Raw genomic sequence first — 20,557 nt, forward strand, 5'->3', positions numbered from 1 at the left:
GGCAGGTAGCCTACGTAATGCGTGTGTGGTAGACCTGCTGAGCGGTCGTTGGTCATACGCGGATTGCCGAAAATAGCGTAATAGAGTAAAGTGGAGTGGGCTCTCGCACTGTTGCATTTTATGTAGCGCGAGATTCATCCGTTAAATACTCGACGGCCTAGCAGCAGTAATTGCAGAGATCTCCCATCCACCTTTACGAAGAGCATTGACCAGGTAGAAAGAGAACTAAACTTCAAATATTTTTTTTTGGAAGTCACCGCGTTAGAAACCGTTCAGCCTCGGTTCGAAGCGGACTTTACCAACTCCAGTTGGCATTCGTATAGTGAAGCTTTTTGTGTACAGATAGCTCAGGAATTAGGTGACTTGACTAACATTGGTGATTCGACTGAGTTCTAAGATGTCTATACGGGTCGATGAGAACAATCATCCCTACATAGAGTTGGGAAATGGTTTCACCATAAGATTCAATCGAGCAGCTTATGAGGAAGACAAACGATTAAGAGAGAAGGCTACAGTGTCAAAGGAAACGGAGGCGGCCTTGGCAGAGTTTCGACGGCTTGCGGAATCGAAACCGCGCTTTAACCTTGTGGTCGACCAGACCAACTGGACGGTGATGGTACATCTACTTTGTTACGAAAATGATGCACGTAAAGCTTTTGGCATGCTCGAGTACGGTTACTCTTTGCTGAGCAGGGAACCCGTCTATGTGATGCCTTATTCTAGGATTCGACATGTATATGAGGAGGGTTTTATCCGTTACTTGCCCGAGTGTGACGACGAGAAAGTTGTAATTATTATAATCGAAATGGGTGGTGAGTGAAACATGGTGCAGAGGTAGTTTCGCGCATATAGATATCAATAATCCACTATAATTTCTCAAACAGGTCGATGGGATCCGTCCAGAATACCCATAACCGAGTTCGTATCCGCCATCCGGATAAGCGGCATCCTCACGATGGTTCTACCGAACGCCCAGAAGCATGGTTACCGGATTATTTATGACGTCGAAGGATTGTCAATGCGCCAAATAGCGCATATTTCACCTAAAGTTTCCAGCGTTCTGTTCGATATGATGGAAAACTGTACCCCTATTGTAACAAAAGGAATGCATACCGTCAACAATGGTGTCATGTACAATGTTCTGTTTGCGATCTTCAAACAATTTATGAGCAAAGAAATGCGAGACAAGTGTTATATACATGGCAAAGACTGGCAATCACTGACTAAATTTATTAATCCGCGCTGTTTGCCACCCAAATACGGAGGAACGTCAACTGCCCCAGATTGTGATGGAAAGTTAATGGCGAAATACTTGGAAAATTACCAGGGTTACGTTGAAGGTAAGGAGTTGATCGAGCGTGTGGTTCTGACGAGTGCCTTTAACAATTATTGTCTTCCAGAGTACAACTCCTTTGGTTACACGGGCCCGCCAGTTCCCAAGTGATATAAGACTGACTAGAGAGCTGAACAAAGAAATACGTTAAATTACTATTATGGCTACAGTTAATTATAGTTACGGGTACATATGCACATACGTTTCATTTTAAAATTAGTTTATGAGCTTTGATGGTGTCGATGGTTTACAGAAAAAACTGCGTAGAAAAAATACTTTTTATGCTTTGAAAAACTTATAAGTCACAATTCTAAGTAACTCAAAATAAATTCAAACGTTCATTAATATTAAATTCAAATATAATTTTTCTTTTGAAGAAAACTACTGTTAAATTTTTGTCATTATACAGTAAAGCATATAGCATGAACAGATCAAAAACCATAAAAAAGGGTACAGCACATGATCATCTTCCTCCATGTCAACGTTTCATCTAGTACGTAGAGCCTGGCGCCTCCTTGTTGCTAATATCTATTCGCATTGATGGTTGTTGCGATTTTCCACGAAAAACAAGGCATAGTAACTTCGAATTATCCGACAGATGAAACAAATCATAACTAGAAGGAAAACATTCTTTTAGTCCCCCTTTTTTTTTTAGATTAAGGTTTTTTTTTTATTTCAGGTTAAGGACCTTGTTCTCATAGTCACCTCAACTAACAACTCCAACAGTAAGAACCATTCTTGTAGTCACTTGTGTGACTGTTTTTTAGATACCTAACGGTTTAAAGCCAAGTTTTATTTACTCGCGATGTGTGAGCACGCAGCAGACAACAGAGAGCCTACATCTATGTATTAAAGCAGTCCTATAATACTGTTGACTTTCGTGTACATATATGTATAGCTAGTATCGATTATTAGAACCAATCACGTAGCGAATGATTCTGTAATAAACAATCTCTCATCCACACAAAAGGAGAGCTAAACCCTAACTAAGCTTTTTGGAAATCATCGCATTAGAAACCACTCAGCCTCGGTTCGAAGCAGACCATACCAACGCCAGTTTACGTCGTATTTAGTAAATCGCATCTGCGAAGTGAAATTTTTTTGTGTACAAATAGCCCAATAATTCGGTGACTTGCTTAACTTTGGTGATTCGTCTCATCTCCAAGATGTCTATTCGAGTCGATGAGAACAATCGTCCATACATAGAGTTGGGAAATGGCTTCGCCATACGCCTCAATCGAGCAGCTTACGAGGAAGACAAACGGTTAAGAGTGAACGTTACTTTGCCGGAGGAAACGGCGGCAGCCTTCGCGGAGTTTCGACGACTTGCGGAATCGAAAACGACCTTGAACTATGTGGTCGATCTGAGCAACTATACAGCGATGGTACATTTGATTTGTTACGAAAATGATGCACGTAAAGCTTTCAACACGCTCGACCACGGTTACCGTTTGAGGTACAGGGAACCCACCTATGTGATGCCCTATGCTAAGATTCGACATGTGTACGAACAAGGTTTTATCCGTTACTTGCCCGAGTGTGACGACGAGAATGTTGTGATTGTGGTAGTTGAAATGGGCAGTGAGTAAATCATGGCTCAAAATCAACTTCACGCGTATAGATATCAAGTATTGTACTATAATTTCTCGAACAGGTCGATGGGATCCGTCCAGAATATCCATAGTCGAATTCGTTACTGCCATCCGGATCAGTGGCATCCTCATAATGCTTATTCCAAAGGCCCAGAAGTATGGTTACCGAGTTATATATGACGTCGATGGACTGTCAATGCGCCAAATAGCGCATTTTTCACCGAGAGTTTCCAACGTTCTGTTCGATCTGATCGAAAACTGTACCCCTGTTTCGATAGAAGGAATGCATACCGTCAACAACGGTGTCATGTATAATGTTCTGTTTGCGATCTTCAAACAGTTCATGAGTAAAGGGATGCGACAAAAGTGTTGCATGCATGGAAAAGACTGGCAATCACTGGCAAAATATATCAATCCGCGCTGTTTGCCACCCAGATATGGAGGAACGTCAGCAGCCCCGGATTGCGATGGAAAGCTTCTGGCCGAGTACTTGGATAACTATCAGGGTTACGTTGAAGGTATAGCGATTGGTTGAGAGTATGGTTTAGACGAGTGCTTTGAGCGATTATTCTTTTGCAGAATATAATTCATACGGCTATACGGGTCCACCAGATCCCAAGTGATACTAGACTGATGAGAGCTGAACAAAAAAAAATGATATATACATTTGATAGATTACTATTACGGGTAAACAATTGAGGATACGGCTAGTTTTGTTATGAAATGAATAATGATCAACGGTGCAAGTTCATAAAGATGGCATAAATGGGGTATTTTCCCAGTTTTCGGGAGTCTAAGCAGGTACCTAAGTTCTATTATCGGCCAGTCCATATCTGTTCTCGTCAATATTTGATTTTCTTCATCAATGGGAAAAAATAGGGAGCTTGTGAAACTACTTTTACTCAAATAAATTGAAAGAAAGTATACTTCATCACACCGTTGTTCAAAGTATGTATACCGTGGAATGGGGTAAAATTGGTTAGTGGGATGATATTGATGAATTTTGGTGCCCCTAGTAAATGCAAAGGTGCTTCAAAAGGCAGCATGGTAATTGTTCGCCAGGTTCGTCGCTTTTACGTTTGCCTACGAGAGAACTCTTTTAGGTCTCTGAAAAAGTTATCTTTGCCAGGGGCCACAATTTACAAGAATGGTTAAAAGGCTATAACTTTTCTTTTTTTTTGCAATTTCAGTTCTAGGGCAAAATCTGTGTTCACTAATGTAATGTTTATGTGTTCTAAAATCCATTTTTAACGAGACTCAAGTACCTGTGAAAGTTAACCTTTGAATGTCCTGGGCAATTCTGCAATTTTTTGTAAAATTTTCTAACTTCGTCGAAACTCACTCAAATTTGATCGAACAAAGCACCAAAAATTTATTAATTTTACTTCAAGAAAACTAAGTTTGCGATTAAATTGTTTGGGCTTCAAAATTAACGTAGTTTACGTTAATTTTGAAGCCCAAACAATTTACTATGACATGAGAGCAAAATTAGTAAGTTTCATCCCGCGAGTCAGAATGTAATAACGTTGTTTCGTAACCAAAATAGCTGGGATTGATATCTTTCAGTTCGAAAATTATCATTTAACGTTTGCATTAAAAAAATGGACAAAATTTGACGATTTTTCATGGGTTTACCTTTACACGCACTGACGAAACTATGCATGCAGTATCAATCATATTAACCCATAAGTCAGATGAAAAAATTTGACAGCTCTATCAGTCGAACTCTAACCGTGATGGCGAAAACAGTGAAGCTACTCCGTTTAGAAGTGTGCGCGTTCAAAGAACGGTACCTTGTCGCGTCGTAAAAGGACATCGTGCGACAGCTCCTGGGCACCGGATACACCCGGCGCGGCATTCACAATTACTACATCTTGGCACTATTAGACAACAACCAGAGCATTGAAAGGAAGCCCGGTTCCGGACGGCCGACGACCCTGAGCGACAAGAAGCTTCAAAGGATGCTGAAGAGGAAGACCGAGGGAAAACTGGTTACATCGCCGCGTGCTTGAAGTGTCTCGGGTCGGTGCCGCCGGCTAAACAGTGAAACAGTAGCTGGCGAACATTGACATACATGTTCAGCAAGCAACAGTCCCGTATCCCGTTCACTAGCCTCGAAGCAGGCAATGACGCAGCGTCAGCGCCTGAATAAGATGGTCAAATCGGTTTTCCTGGCAAAACACGACGTGGCGGTGGTGATAGACGACGAGACCTGTCTCACCCTGGATGGCAACGACTAGTAGGGCACTTCGTATTTTACCTCCCCCACGAAGGAAGTAAGCACCGAGGTGAAGTTTATTTCACATACCACGTTCCCCAAGAAGGTGCTGCTGTGGCTGACATTCAGCGAGAAAGGGATGTCAAAGTTGCTTTTCTTTCGCTTCGGACTGGCCGTGAACGGGGAAATTCATAGTACGAAGTGTCTGCCGGAAGTTGCGTCGTTCATCGAGAAATACCAAAAGGCCGAAGACGCCGGATCTGGCGTCGGCCTACTACTCAAAGCGATCGTTGGAGGAGATGTAGCTCCCCAAGTTGCGTCCCATCGAGGGTTTCTGGCCAAGGCTGAAGCGTAAGATCTACTCCAACAATTTTGTCGCTAAAACTGAGGAGGAATAGGTAAATATAACAACGAAAGAATTAAAAAACATGCTTACACGCATGTTTTCGTCCGCCATGGCGAATGTTTCGGTTAACTGCCGGAAGGCCGCACGCAAGGACGTAAATTTTTTTTTGCGAGGAAGCTAACATGATTACCTTCCATGAGAAATTTATCTAACTCAATTAGCTGTCTTAGTTATTTTTTCACCACCATCCGGAAAAGGTCCATTTTTTTAACGAATACGTTACCATGTCAGTATTGAAAAATATCACATTCCTAATCAGTCAAAAATATCAGGAATATAACAAATCTAGATAATTTTGTTACGAACTTTTTCTATCAACTTGTGTTCTAAACTTGGTCTCGTTAATAGTTAAAATATCAAATTCCTATCAAAATTACTTACTAATTATTACAAATTATAGTAAGTTTTGTATGGTTTCTGGCAGAAAAAGATCAGAATTAGTTAGAATGTATATTATTTTGTCGATTGAATAACAAATTTTGCTCTAAATATGCTTTAAAAAACACATTCTTGATCATTCAAGTGTATGATAACAGAATTTAGAATAATTCTGTACTTTTTATCATTCTGGCATATCAAGAATATTACAGGCTTTGTTGTTTCTATCAAGTTCAGATATATTTGTGTTGTCTGTTTGTTATAATCGTTTGATCAGGTTTCCATTAGAATCTTGGGCACATACCAGTACTCGTTTTTTTAAACTGTTTCGAAAAAAAAAACACCATAAAGCGAGTTATTTGGAAAATATGAGTCGGACTCAATTATCCGGGGTTTGATTGTACGGAGTCTTAGTAACTACTACTTTCGTCATATTTGTTACTATTTCTGTCCCTTTCGGCATGTTTGGGACACTAAGGTGTCTCCAAATCTGAAATAGTGAGGATTCACCCTTTAAATGATAGAAAATGGTGTTACGTACAAACTTTTCTTTTCGAAAGAACTCTAGAAAATGATCTTTTCAACTGGTCAAAAATCGATTCCACAGTAAAACGAATAAACGAAGTAAACGAATAAATCTGGTTGTTTTGAATCACACTGTCTTTGGCAAAATTTTTCTCCATGTAATTTCCCACTTTTTGAAGGTATTCAGCATTGGGTTTGATACTCACTTTTGACAATTGAACGTCAAAATGTGATTGAAAAATCTCCTTTTAAAGGATAAAAAACACAATTTAGCAAACTATCGTGATTATAAACAAACCGAAACAATTTTTCCTCATAGTTTGGACCCTACGGAACCTGCAAAATATATAAAAGCGTTAGTTTTCACGAAAAATTATACAACTAGACATGTTTTAAGGATTTAACAGAATCGTTTTTTTTTTTTTCAAGAAACTCATCGAGGCCAGTCGAAATCATCATTTCCTAGAGTTGCCGCCGAAGAGGTGGAGGGTGAGCCCTCAGAATTCCAGACTTGATGCAATTCTGGGACGCCCTACTGGGACATGTCCAAATTGAGTTATTGTTTCACCTCTATGTCCACTTTATTTATTTTTTGCTCCTCAGGACTTTACTCCTTCTGCCACAGAAATATTTTCTGGTTACAAGTAAAATAACAAAAGAAAATATTTATTTTACGTTCGTTGATTGCAAATTGAATTTTTTTTTGTGATTTTTCCGCACTATTCAAGGAATCTCATGTCATTTCTGTAGATGTGTAAGATGTGCGTTTCTTGCGTGAGCAGCTTTGTACTGAAACGCAAAATGTAGTAACCCATTTACTGGATGTAAGAGAATCCCATCATGAACTTCCCATAAAAGTGATTGACACAGGTCGTTCAACGTCTTCCACTGGGCACCATCCGTTTGTACACGGATGGCTCAAAAATCAGATCCCAGATCAGGGATCTACGGACCAGGTGTAAAGGCCATTATCTCTTTGGATAAGTGGTCAACCGCCTCTCAAGCTGAGGTATACGCAGCATACATCTGTGCTACGATATGTCTGAAGCGCAAAATTCAAATCTTTGCAGACAGTCAGGCTGCACTCCTGGCAATAAAGTATGCCAAATGTGTCTCCAGACTAGTCTAGGTTTCCCGCCTCAATAAAGTTATGCCACATGTCACTGCGAATTCGAGACAAATGAACATGTTGACAGCCTAAAGCTATGTCCTTCTAGAATCCGGAATAATAAAATCATCTGTATCTCGGTAACGGATTGACGTACAAATAATGAATTCATACAATACATCGAAACAAAGGTTTCCTTGTACTTCGAGGAAAAAATATCAATACAAATCATTTCTCTCCGTTTCTTATGAAAATTCGCACATTGTTTTTTATTTCTCCCATCAAACGCTGTACACCTCCGGAGTTAACTTCCTTAGCACATTAGTTCCACATTTTGGTCATCAGAGTCGCGTCCCGAGCCGTTTTTCCACCTTTCTTGAGCTTCCGCTTCATTATTGCCCAAAATCTCTCGATGGGCCGAAACTGCGGACAGTTGGGTTGATTTATGTTTTTATCGATGAAATCTTCCCGGCTGTAGTGGTGACTCGTCAAATCTGACCAAAACTTCACGGGACCATAATAGGCTTTAATGAAAAGTAGTACGGGACTTTTGAGGCATTCTTCTTCTTACAGCTTCGAATTCTTAGTCATATTTGTCACGAACACTTTGGCTGCATATACCTTGACAAATCAGTTTTTTGGCAAATTTGTCCATGAAAGCAAACAAACAGCAGGAACGAGAGAAATTTTTGGCCAAGAAGCAGTCCGAAATCTATTTTGACATAGGTTTCATCGTCAATAAGCAGGCATCCTTGGTACAACGTCGGAAACTGCTTGTACAAATTCGTCAAAACCAATGGTACAATTTAGTAACGAAGCTTTGCTTCAACGTTCTGTTTGGTTGCTTGCTGGCTACTACGAGTAGCAGCGTATTTTTGTACGATTTAATTATTTGATAGTCCAGAGTTTGCTCTGACGGTTCGCAACACCTTCTGATTCAGCTTGCAGTCATATGTTCCACTACGACGCTTACCTTGAGACACTCGATCCTCGCTCTCTCGCTATCTGAAACGTTTGAGCACATCATACACGATTGATTCGGCAACTTTCAACGTTTTTTTGCGATTTTTATTGCGGTCCACGTTGAGTTATCAGAATTCTTTGGCGTCTAGGTAAACAAAAGAATTCTGGCTGAGGTCACTTTCCGTACCACTGCAACACAACACAAGTGATTCCGATTCTAACTGGAAACTTTAGAACTTCAGCAAGACAAGAATCTGCCCAACTATTCATTATTCCCGAATCGTTTCTGGGTACCTCAACATCCGCAATTAAAGGCGAATTAAGTACATGGAAAAGCTAGAAATAACATCTCAATGGCTACTTGCGGAGGGTTGCAGATAAACTAAACAGTTTATCTACCCTAACCCTGCGGTTACTCGAAGCAAAGATAACTAGAACAAGATACCTAACTTCCATATTTTTCATAAATTTTGAACACGACCGCTTTCCGGCGGTTAGTGCTTTATGAGCTTAATTAGTGCGGTTAGGAGCAAAACCGATTTATCGTGCATAGTCCGTCATCGATCGTTGAGCTGATCAAGATTGTATATGAAAAAAGTATAACAGTTTGGTCAGCTCGACGCTTAGAGATAACATGCAGATTATTGATATTGTCATTTTTTGCACTTAATGCTATTGCCATATTTTTTGCACTTCAAAGTACGAAAGAAAAGTGTAAAATTGACTGTCAGAGTGGGGGTTTGTATTGAGGAGTTATATTTATTTTCAGGTCCCATTCTACCAAAACTTAAAGTTTGATATGTCGCAAGCCAGATTTCAGAACCATTGTGTAGGGACGAATGACCGTTTGAGGTTAAAGTTCCTTCAAAAGAAATCAATCAAGAACCATTGTGCATATGGTCGGGTTCACCGGGGCACCCGATTTTTGCTTTATAACTCTCGGCAAGAGTGGAAAACTTGGTTGTAAAGCGTGCTCATAGTAGTTATCAGGAGGTTCTGACGGTACGCTTTATTTTAAATGATGCGCCAATAATTCTTGATTCTTTCGGAAAGTTTCATGTTTGAGAACTAAACATTCGTACACATTGAATATCATTTTTCGGATGGCAGCACGGTACAGTCGTCCACATGGACACTGAAAAAATTGTTTCACCTTACAGCAGTCATATCTTGGCGTTGTCGTCAGTTGATTTTGACGTTAAGTATACATCTTATTAACAGTGTATAAATTGGTTCGACTTTTGCTCACGCGCAGCGACAATCATGTCCGATGAATTCTGCAAGAGTCAGGTATCTTGTTCTAGTTATCTTTGTTAAAAGACAACTCGGTTCACCAGCAGTCACTGTTGTATTAGGGAACGCGAGTTAAACTTGGCTGGTGACAGCGGCGTGACAGACGAGCTACTCATCCAAAACCCAGCCGACTCGCCATCTGCAATACCAAAATTAGTCAGACAATCAACTCGCTGCTCGCCTCGTCTTCTGTATTAAAGGCCTGTATTCAGTTTCTCAATCAAATCAAATTTATTCGGTTGATAGTACATGCAGCCTGACGAAGTCTTTAATTATTCTTTTACCCTATTAAACAAAAAAATGACTACACGCAAAAATTAAATCCTAATCAATCAATATGTCTTCTCCTTTCGCACAACTTTCGCTCTGATTTAACAAAACATTTGTGTGAAATCCATAACGCAGGCACTCATACGACGCGACGCGGGACAAAACACAACACTTATCGTTCTTACTACATTAAACATTTTAAAATTTTTACCTTAAAACTCAACCGGTTTCAGGCGTAATACCGCCCATCTTCAGGAGGAGAGTCTGACTGGTTACACTTATTCATACGTGGTTCGTACACGTCAAGGAGCAAAACTCTCTGCTTTGTTCTGTTAAATAGGCAGGATGTGATAGGGGGATCGTCTTCGTTCATCAGCGGTTCTGCCGAATTACTGAAGTGAAGCGATTCCCAAGCATTGCAGTGAGACGTTTTCCTTACGATTTTCATAATTTTCGCATTTTTCCAGTCTATTTGGTGGTCTAAAGCTACGGTGTGGGCGGCTACACTTGATTCACAGGACTTTGCATTATCAACGGCATGTTTATGTTCTTTAATTCGCACTTTCACCTTGCGTCGAGTTTGCTCGATATACACCGAGGGGCAATTCTGGCATGGAATCCGGTATATTGCGGGATGCTCATCTGGGGGAACTTTGTCCTTTAAATTGCATAGCAAATCTCGCAATGTGTGCTCGCTTTTGTGCACGATTTGAACATTAAGTCTTCTCAGTGTATTTTTTATTGGATTAGTAACTTTGGGATAGAATATTAAACTGATCCTTTTTATTTATTTACTTTCGAGCAATAGTGTGGTGATTTGTTGTTTTTCTTGCTTACGTTTGAGTTTCCTTAGGATTTTGTCCACGAATCTTCTGTCTTAGCCATTTATTTCTGCTGCTTTGTAAATTTGTTGCTGTTCTTTGGCAAACTCCTCGGCTTCCATTGGCACATCGAACAGCCATGGAATGAAAGGCTGCTTGGTTTTGTCCCCCAAAGTGCTTGGAGTCGGACGTTATATAACGGTCAGTAGACGTCGGTTTTCTGTAGATCCCAAACTTCAATGTGCCATCTTCCTTTCGGGTGATCATCAGGTTCAGGAAGGGCAATTTACCCTCAACTTCCCGCTCTACCGTAAATTTGATTGAGTTGTGACGGGAGTTGAGCAGATCTTATTCAGGGGATAGGTAGCGTTCTTTCACCGGAGCAAGAACATAATCCACGTATCTTTTCCATACTCGTGGGAAATAATCCTCTTTTCCAGCGGCATCTTCGAAATCGCTCATGTAAATGTTGGCTAACAGCGGTGAAAGTTCACAGCCCATACTTAGGCCAAACGTCTATTTGAAGCATTTCTCTCTAAAAGTGAAGTAGTTTTGGTTCATACATACCTCAGCAATTCAAAGGTAAGCCTCCATGTGGTGATGTGGCACGATACCATAATTTCCACTCGCTTAATTTTGAACCCTTCTAGTTGCTGAACCAATTCTACAGAATTTTTCACACTTTTTCCGTGAGTTATCGGGTACTTTTTCATTTCTTCCACCAACCACGCTGCCATTTTCTCGGTTGGTGTGCGAATGTTGGAGGAAATCGGTCTCATTCCAACTGGATTTTTGTGGATCTTCGGCAGGCAATATAGCGAAGCCACCATCGGGTTGGGGACGGAAAATTTCCTCTCGAGTCTCTCTTCACCCATCAAATGTTCTATTTTGTATGGAGAAGGCGTCATTACTCTGTGTATGTAACTGGGCGTTAAAATTTTAGTTAAAACAATATCGCACGCTTAGCCTTGGGGCTAATAGCGACCTCGATCAACTAGATTAGTTGAGAGAATTCGTTATCGATATTGTTTTCGGCACATTTTGCATGTGTAGGATAAGTACAACGATACACCGTGCCCCAGTGCTGAGTCGAGAAAATTTCCAGCTCGAAAAGATCCTCGACTCGATCGAAAATCGAACCCGGTATCACAACCGTGTGGGAGAGCTAGCCGACCGACATCACTAACCACAGAGCCACGGGGACCAAAAGTAAAATTTTAGTTGTCACCCGTTATTCTTCACACAGGTTGTGTAGATACTGTAGTGTAACGCTTGCTCAGTGCAACGCGGTAGCTATTTGATCTACGTTATTGAAGTACTACAATTACTATTAATTTGAGGTGTTTTAAAAATGATAGCGTATTTTAACTATCTATTGTCACACAAAAAATGGTCACCCTAAATCAACTAACATGTTAAATAATTTTTGCCATATAATGCCGTTTTTGTATTCGCAACATTTAATTGTGCGATGTCGTACATGTCGATGTTTGTACGTAGAGAATAGGAAAAAAGCATCTCATTCAACATTTTGCAGTTCAGTTGGATAAACGTACAGCAAGTGATTTGCATGGAATGGATACCCTCGAACGGCCACGGCATTCGAAGAAAAATTAAAAGTTGATGGCATTGCTTGATGAAAACCAAAGCCAAACACCTCTAGAGCTTGCTTTCTCAAAGCAATGAAAACTTATTTGGAAACGGTCAAACAAATACTCATATTCGCCAAATATACTCTTATCCGATTTCTACTCGTACTGGACAACTGCGAACGTACCAAGAATTGGATGGATATCAAAAACTATGTGAATTTGAGGTAGTTTTACTGGTTTTGGCTATTTTCGCATTTTTACGAAACTGCTCGGCTTCGTCGAAATTTAAGCCTTCGAAACGCTCAATCGCAAAGTTTCCAGTGGACCGGATAAAAAAATTATAAAAATTGTGGATTGTTGAAGGTGTACATCAACTGCCTCAAATCATAAACAGAGTGAGTCATGATGTTGTCTGTAATATTCCTCGCCGTAAGACGAGTCTGCACTTGATTGCAATCCGTTGGGTGAGATTTCAAGCGTATTTTTTCTATCTCAGTCGCTTTTTCACATAATAGGGTAACGGGGGTATTTTGGCCGACATGCATATTTTGGCCCACCCGGTAACATTTTACGCATTTTATCTGATAAATTCAATGAATATTAGAAAACTATGCATGCAACATTGAATAACACACCTAAGAATCATACTGCACTATAATTTTCGGCGAAAAACTGGCTTTAGGTAGTGTTATTTTGGAATTAGTTCATACATATTCAAAGTCATGGCTGAGTCAACCCAAAGTCAAGAGGAAGTGGTAATATACAAGTCAACGTCCGGAAGCTATTGTTACAAATATGTATGCTTTTGAAACAATTCGTTGTTGTAGTAACATCAATAAAATGCCAAAGAAACAGTTTGTATACTCTAACATGTTGGAAAAAATTGAAAAAGTGGTTAAACGCATGGCCGAAATATGTTTGCCTCTTTCTGAAGCAAACTGTGAATTTACAGAAATTCACAGCAAAAGGATATTCTCCTCAAACCCACTATTTTTGCTCTTAAAACACCGATGATGATCTTAAATATAATTAGTCCGAACTATTTCCATACACGTCTGTAGATATAAAGGTGGGCCATAGTAAAAATTTGGTGGACCAAAATATGTTTTTAGTACCTTGTAGAAATTTGAATATTTCTAGGATATTTTTCATTATATTGCATTGTTGAACGGTGTATATTAGAATAGACACTTAGCTTTTAACAATGGTATAATAGAGTAGGTATTTATGTTGAAGAATTGTGTTTGTTATTGATGAACTCTGCGAACACTTACCAAAGCTGGCCAAAAAACCCCCGTTACCCTAATCATTTTAAGTATGAATACACAAATACCGCTTTATGATTCACCATACCAACGCCGATGTACAACACAATTTGAGTCACGGGACAAATATGTTCAAAAAAGCAAGCAACATGTTGTGGTATTTCATCTGATATGGAGGCATTTAGCACGTCACGCAATCAACATAGGTCGTAACTTTGCTATTCTGCTATTATAATGAAAATGAACCAGAGAAGAAATAGTTAACTCTTAAGTTTAACAGCATATCTAAACTTAGTAACTTCCAATGTTGGAACCCTGCATATGATACTCCAGCAGCGTCAGATTGCCAGCCACGGAAAAGTGTCGAATCTCGAGTTACAACACTTTTTTTTTCGTAACAAACTTGATTTTCTTCGTCGGAATGCAAAAATGGATGAAATACAAGTTCATCTTTTTACACTGAAATGCAAACTTCGATCATCAAGAGTCTGCGAACAAGGTTATTATAGACTATATGTTTTAGCGAACGATGGTTGAAAATAAAAAAGAAAAACATATATCTATAGTGAATATGACATTGCACTAATGAAAACTACGTCACTCATACGTCTCACATTCGTACAGATGCGTACAAAACACAAAAACTAAAACGGTCAATCATCGATTGGTGTTAATTTCCGATATTGGGGTCGCTCTACCATTGATATCCAATTTTACTGTGATATTTACTGTATAATACTAACTAATTGATACAATAATTTTTATAATCGAATTATACCCATTCAGATACTGCAAATTTGCAAACCCTCTCAATCGAACAATCCAGCTTGGGACACGCCATTATAGGTGATGATCAACGTTTATGGAAATTTACAGTACCAATTGACCTACACGACGTCTTCTGTATTCTTCACTATCATTGGCGATGAAATCACCTTCCGAACTGGTCGTGCAGACATCCTGAATCAAGTTTTTTTCTCTTTTGCACTGCCTTTAGGTGCTTGACCTTGTAACAGTTTTGGCAAGCGAGTGCCTTCTCTCTGGCATTTTTAACATAGCGCTTATCTTGGTATATTGGTTTATTCACGCCCAGGGGCAGTTACAAGAATTGCAAACAAAGAAACGTACTCCGAAGAATACGCGTGGTTTCTAACACGACAGTTTTTAGTAGTTACACAATAGCGGTTAGTTTAGTCGGTGGTTACTGGAACCGTATAACGTCGCTAGTTGGATAATTTTTCTCGCGTTTACTACGCGTATCGTAGCTTCCTGATTGTGATCCATGTTGGTGAATGAATGGTCTTCCAGTAACCTCAATAACTCTGCTTTGAGCACTCTAAGAACCCACGTTCACAACTCGATCGTCAACATGTGTTGAATATGAATGAAAATGAAAGCAACCTTTATCGTAATATGGGCACTTTTATCATAACAAGAATTGTGTGTTGCACGATCGTATAGGAATTATCCGCTAAGTTGGAATGCACACACAGAAAAAGCAAAAGACCACTGTGTCAGTCTTGCCCTCGCTTGAAGGTGATTTACTTTCGCAGAACCAAGATAGCCGGCTGAAAAGTGCAATAGTGGAAACACCATTCGATTGAAAGGCTGTGATAAAAAGAGCCACAGTATGACTGTTTTTGCCTTTTTTCTTGTGACTGTCCCTGATCTACAAGCAGGGAGCCTTGCACTTTTGACTAGCAATACTCAGAGGGAGAGATATGCGAAGAGAGTGTTGTGAGCTAGGATTCCTAGGAAAAACTCTTCCGAAGATCGTGAGGCGCTGCGATGCTTGTAGAAAAAGTTATTCACCCCAAACTGATTGAATGTCTGACGAACGGCTCACCATTGAATTTTACCAGCAACACTGCTACAGCATGCTGCTTTTGCAAACTTATTTAGGAATGAGAAAAAAATTCGCGTGGAATTGAGCTTGAAATTGGGATTTTTGCTCATAGTATCTTCGAAGAAGCCTCCAAGATAAATTTTACGCGATATCTTTTCTTATCACATGGTTGAATCTGCAACAGCAGCATGCTGCAGCAGTATTGCTAGAAAAATTCCACGGTGAGCCGTTCGTCAGATATTCAATCAGTTTGAGGAAAAAAACTTTTTCTACAGGCATCGTAGCGCCTTACGGTCTTCGGAAGAGCTTTTCCCAGGAAAATTTCCCACAAATATCATGTATCGATATATTTTTAGGGGCCAACTAGACATCTTTAGAGACTAAGTTTTGAAAAAGTGAATTCTCCCATATAAAATCGTATGGAAACTTTAAAAATCGGGCGCAAAAATGTAGTTTCAGCGATCGATCTGCCAATTTATACCGTTGTTGTAGGACCCATAAGGAACACGAAAAGTGCATGGGAGCGAAAAAATAACACTATCGCTTTTTTCCCATATGACCGTGTCCCAGTCTAATAGCCATGCGTAAGAAAAAGCTTTTGAGGGTTCAAAGATACGGCCGAGTTATTGAAAATTTCAATTAATTTGCTTCTGGTATGGCCACGGACTCCTTCATTGATCAGTGTCAACAGTTAGAAATATTCAAAATTTATCAAGACACTATGAACAAGTAAATTACTCCTTTTAGGTAAAAAATCAATAGGTGGCTAACATTGAAACAATGACAGTTCTATCAAAGTATACCTTAGAAGAGAATTCGCTGGAGAATGCAGTTTTAAATTAAGCAATAATCATGGTACATCCAGTTTAAGAAAGTTATTAGAATGCTGGATTGTAAACTTGAGATCAGCAGGCGAAAATTTTTTCAATTCATTGGGCCGTTAATGTTTGTAGATTTGAAATAAAAATTACAAAAAACAAAACTTGAAACAAGTCGGAAACTCTAAAGCAAAAAAAAAATATCTTGACGCATGAAAAAAATTAAAATGAAATCAAATTTGAGATTAATTTTAGAATCAACCAATACAATTTGACGTCCTCTCAATTCGCTGTCTTTTAATAAAAAATCATTGAAACTGGAACAATACTCTCACAGTAAACAATTATTTTTATTAATAATATTGAATTTTATCAGTGTTGAGTAATATATAAAAATGCAGGGTTGGTAAATGACTAGGTACGTCTCACTTGAGACCCTTCATCCACCTGGTCATCCACCTCTGTTCAGGAACTCCTATCCCAACCTGCCGACCGAGATACGAGCAACTTTAGCGGGGATCGGGCAACACACGTGAATTCCGGGCAGATCCTATTGCAGACACTTCGTGTCATTGATGGAGGCCGATCAGTGACCGTAGAGGATTATTGACAAATTCTTCAACTACGGAAGACTTCTTCTGTCAAGTAACGGGTGACAACTAAAACTTTGGACTTTTTTACTCCACAACAAAGACGCTCAGAGAGAAGTAAGAGTTCGTATATGTAAGCTCTCTCTCTTCTCTTTATGCGAGTAATTGTTGTTGTGTTTTTGCATGCCGAGTTCTGCTTAAAATGGTGTCAAAACTAGGTGCATTCCGCAAGCGCATTGTACAGTTCGCTATGAACTGCACAACAACTTTGGTAAAAAGTTTACGGACTACTCTTTGGAAAGCGAAAATCTTTCGAATGTGTATAATTTCCTGCGTACCTCAACAATAATTCGCCAGAAAGGTAGTGGACATAAAAAAACTTTTTTCCTTTTTGTCTAAATTATGGTTCAAGTCTAGTGGTTCAGCTATCAATCAAGTTGTATAACAGAACGAAAGTTTGAGCAAAATTTTATTCTCATTTCTTCCGAAACACCACACCGATGAAAGGTATGTGTTTTGACCAGCTGAAATATCATCACATTACGTCAAAAAAAAAAAACACAAATATTCTTCGTTCGTAATGAATGTATCTTCATGAGAAACAAATCAGTTTCTCTTTATGTTCATCCACCTTTTTGTCAGTAGTAGAAAAAAATCCAAATTTTTAATTACCACTCGTTAATTAGTAGAGAAAGCTTCCACTCTTCTACGAACGATAATGGCCTGAGACTTAGCAATTGAGCTGCAGCCAGAGGCATGGCACTGGTTGTTCTGGTGGTTTCCAAGATCCGCACTCGGTTGTCCTATGTATTAAAATCAAGGACAACGAGGGAGATACGGTTGAACTTCGAGCGGTTATCAACTGGAGGAGTGGTTGCAGAGTACTCGCCGAAAGTTAATGAACGGATCGATGAGTAAGTTGGAAGGAAACTGAACGAAGAGTGGAGTCTTATCCGACGTAAATTAAAACACCGAACTACTTGAAAACATTTCCGATTACCGTTGTTCCTTAAAAAAAATACTGAGAAGTCGGAATCCGAACGTGTTTACCGAAATACAGTGAATTTAATTGCCGACAAAATTCCGTAGAACAGCAAGTTTCCGAGTTCAATGCACTAAATTACCGAAATTAGGAACTCTGACATCATTTATCCGAGATCTTTTCGAACAAAAGAAGCTCTTACTGAGATTCCGAAAAAAAACAGAACTGTCAAAATAACGAGTGCTTCACTATCAGTTTCGATGGTTTAGATGTGAAAGGAGCAGGTTTTGCGGTTGATTGTCATTATGGAGAAATCTGTAATATCCAGATTCACTTAAATAATGACCGAGTAGATACTATTTTTTCTTGTTTTTCCTTGCTGCCACTGAAATTTCGCAGAATACGTAAGTTTTACCAAAGCTCTCGTAATAATTTGACAGTTGAAATTTTCTAGTGTTCAGCATATTGAAACAAGTGGTGGAATTTTTTCATGAGTATCTCGGTAAAATATTTCCGAGAATCTCGTTGAAATTTGACAGATTTTCAATTGTTGGATTTACAGAATCTCGGTATTTTGATGTATTACCGAGATTCCAGATGTTGAAATCACGGTAATTTATTTTATCGTACTCGGTGGTAATATCTAAGTGTGGGGTGACAAAGAATTGCCCTCGGACTGAATGGAGGGTCTCATATGCCACCGCCTGTAGTGTAGTAACTAGCGGGGCATAACTCTCCTCATCAACAAAATTCTCTCGCGCATCCTGTTCCATCGACTGAGGCCGTTGCAAGAAATCTTTGTTGGCGAATACCATTGTGGTTTTCGAGGGGGCGTTCCACAACGAATAAAATGTTCAATTTGCGACAAACCATGTTCACACACTTCAGGACAGCGTACGACTCAGTTTAGAGAAATGAATTATGGCAGATAATGCGCGAGTATGGTTTTCCAACAAAACTGATTAGACTGATTCGTACCACCCTTGATGGTTCCATGTTGACGAACTTATTCACCTGGGTACATTGGTAACGGTGCTTATTACGGGAGTCACTTCACGGTGAAATATATTTCACTCTCACGCTCACTCCACTTTTTGAAACTTATTCTCGATTACACCTCAAGTGAGGTGACAAAAATTAGCTCCGTGAAGTGAGATTGACAGTGAAGTGAAAATGAGAATTGGACAAGTGAAATGAGGGAGTTTCCCAGCTCAAAAATTTTTAAGTTCCGGAAAGTCGATTGAGCTGAAATTTTGTATGAGGCCATTTTTCGACAAGAGGAAACTTTTGAGCTCTACCGCTGAACGAAATTCGAAGGTCAATTTTTCCCTTACGTTCCATTGGCCGCAGCTCAAAAATTTGTAAGTTTCAAAGAGACGATTTTTTTCACGAAAAAAAAAAAGATTCGCCTTGTTACTGGAAAATAAATTCCATATATATTATCATTAGATCACAAATCAACCGATTTTTAAACTTCTCTATCTTCGTGAAATCATTCAAACCGTTCAAAATGGTCGTGAAATAATTCCACGAGATACGTCGCTTTTTCCGTTTTCACTTCACTCATATGACACTCATAATAACCCAGATTTCACGTAGATGTCACTTTGCGACGTTTTTCTCACTTGCGTTAGTCCCGTAATAGGACTTCGGATCACTCTGATTCCACCGTGAAGTAACTCCCGTAATAAACACCAACGTGCGACAATGAGGTTAGCCGAAAGATAAAGAGGCGGATAGGGGCCGCAACCAGGGCCTTCTATGACTTGCGTAACCAGCGTTTGGCGCAGACGCATGAACCATGAAATGTACCAGACATACAAATCGGCGAATATAGTCAGCGGATCAAACACGGCTACACAGTGGTCCAATAAGGCAGAAAGTAGAACTTAATTCCATAGCGCCTTTAACCTTCATCCTAGCTTAAAAGTGTCTTCGGAACAATTGTTTGTATGAATGACCCGCATAATCGCAAATTGTCAAAAAGTATGAAAAGTTTACTATACTAAAAATAAAAAAAAATAACTTTTTTGTGTTGAGAGATAGAAGAAAAGTTTATTCAGCAAAGTTGTAGAAGATTCAAAAATATGAAACTTTGTTGAACAAATGAAAAACCTATCTTCTTTCGGTACAAAGTTATAAAGTATATTACATAAAACTAACTTAAAAGTTAGTTTTTTGTACTTAACTTTTGTTAGTTGTATTTTACACGAAAGTATTATTCATAGGAATTGTTCGGGCACACAAAACACACATTTTTGCCAAAGGTCATATATCTCCAGGACTTTTTCTTACAAAGTTATATCGTATTTTAGCTTATTTTTTCGATAACTTCAAGAACGTATAGGTTAAAAAGGGTAAGTGGAATCATGATATCAAAACTTTTCCTTGAAGTTAAGCTGAAGGTACTATAAGGTTCCAATCCACCCATATTAGAGTACGGCGAGCATATGTTACAGTAGGTTTTCATATATCCAAAACACTAACTTTTTCGTGTTAAGAGATAGAGGAACGGCTAATTCGGCAAAGTTTTAGAACGTGCAAAAATAGGAATCTT

The 20,557-nt window shown here is 39.2% G+C and overlaps 3 protein-coding genes across 3 annotated transcripts in view; 2 read left to right on the forward strand and 1 right to left on the reverse strand.

The window, feature by feature from the left end:
• LOC129730115 (putative fatty acyl-CoA reductase CG5065) overlaps nt 1-20,557 on the reverse strand; it is a 106,468-nt gene that overhangs the window by 83,123 nt on the left and 2,788 nt on the right. The window lies entirely within an intron of this gene.
• On the forward strand, nt 42-1,596 carry LOC129730121 (alpha-tocopherol transfer protein-like). Its single transcript, XM_055689184.1, has 3 exons — nt 42-812; nt 885-1,340; nt 1,401-1,596. The coding sequence occupies exons 1-3, from the start codon at nt 398-400 to the stop codon at nt 1,442-1,444; spliced, it is 915 nt and encodes a 304-aa protein (XP_055545159.1). The 5' UTR covers nt 42-397; the 3' UTR covers nt 1,445-1,596.
• LOC129730122 (alpha-tocopherol transfer protein-like) lies at nt 2,303-3,803 on the forward strand. The gene is made up of 3 exons (XM_055689185.1): nt 2,303-2,914; nt 2,988-3,443; nt 3,505-3,803. The coding sequence occupies exons 1-3, from the start codon at nt 2,500-2,502 to the stop codon at nt 3,546-3,548; spliced, it is 915 nt and encodes a 304-aa protein (XP_055545160.1). The 5' UTR covers nt 2,303-2,499; the 3' UTR covers nt 3,549-3,803.

The sequence above is a fragment of the Wyeomyia smithii genome, chromosome 3 (assembly GCF_029784165.1).
Source record: "Wyeomyia smithii strain HCP4-BCI-WySm-NY-G18 chromosome 3, ASM2978416v1, whole genome shotgun sequence".
In the NCBI taxonomy this organism is placed as follows: Eukaryota; Metazoa; Arthropoda; class Insecta; order Diptera; family Culicidae; genus Wyeomyia; species Wyeomyia smithii.

Coding starts and splice junctions, on each gene's coding strand:
- LOC129730121 (XM_055689184.1), top strand. CDS start 398: ATGTCTATACGGGTCGATGAGAACAATCATCCCTACATAGAGTTGGGA. Junction 813..884: donor TATTATAATCGAAATGGGTG/GTGAGTGAAACA, acceptor TTTCTCAAACAG/GTCGATGGGATCCGTCCAGA. Junction 1,341..1,400: donor TTACCAGGGTTACGTTGAAG/GTAAGGAGTTGA, acceptor ATTGTCTTCCAG/AGTACAACTCCTTTGGTTAC.
- LOC129730122 (XM_055689185.1), top strand. CDS start 2,500: ATGTCTATTCGAGTCGATGAGAACAATCGTCCATACATAGAGTTGGGA. Junction 2,915..2,987: donor TGTGGTAGTTGAAATGGGCA/GTGAGTAAATCA, acceptor TTTCTCGAACAG/GTCGATGGGATCCGTCCAGA. Junction 3,444..3,504: donor CTATCAGGGTTACGTTGAAG/GTATAGCGATTG, acceptor ATTCTTTTGCAG/AATATAATTCATACGGCTAT.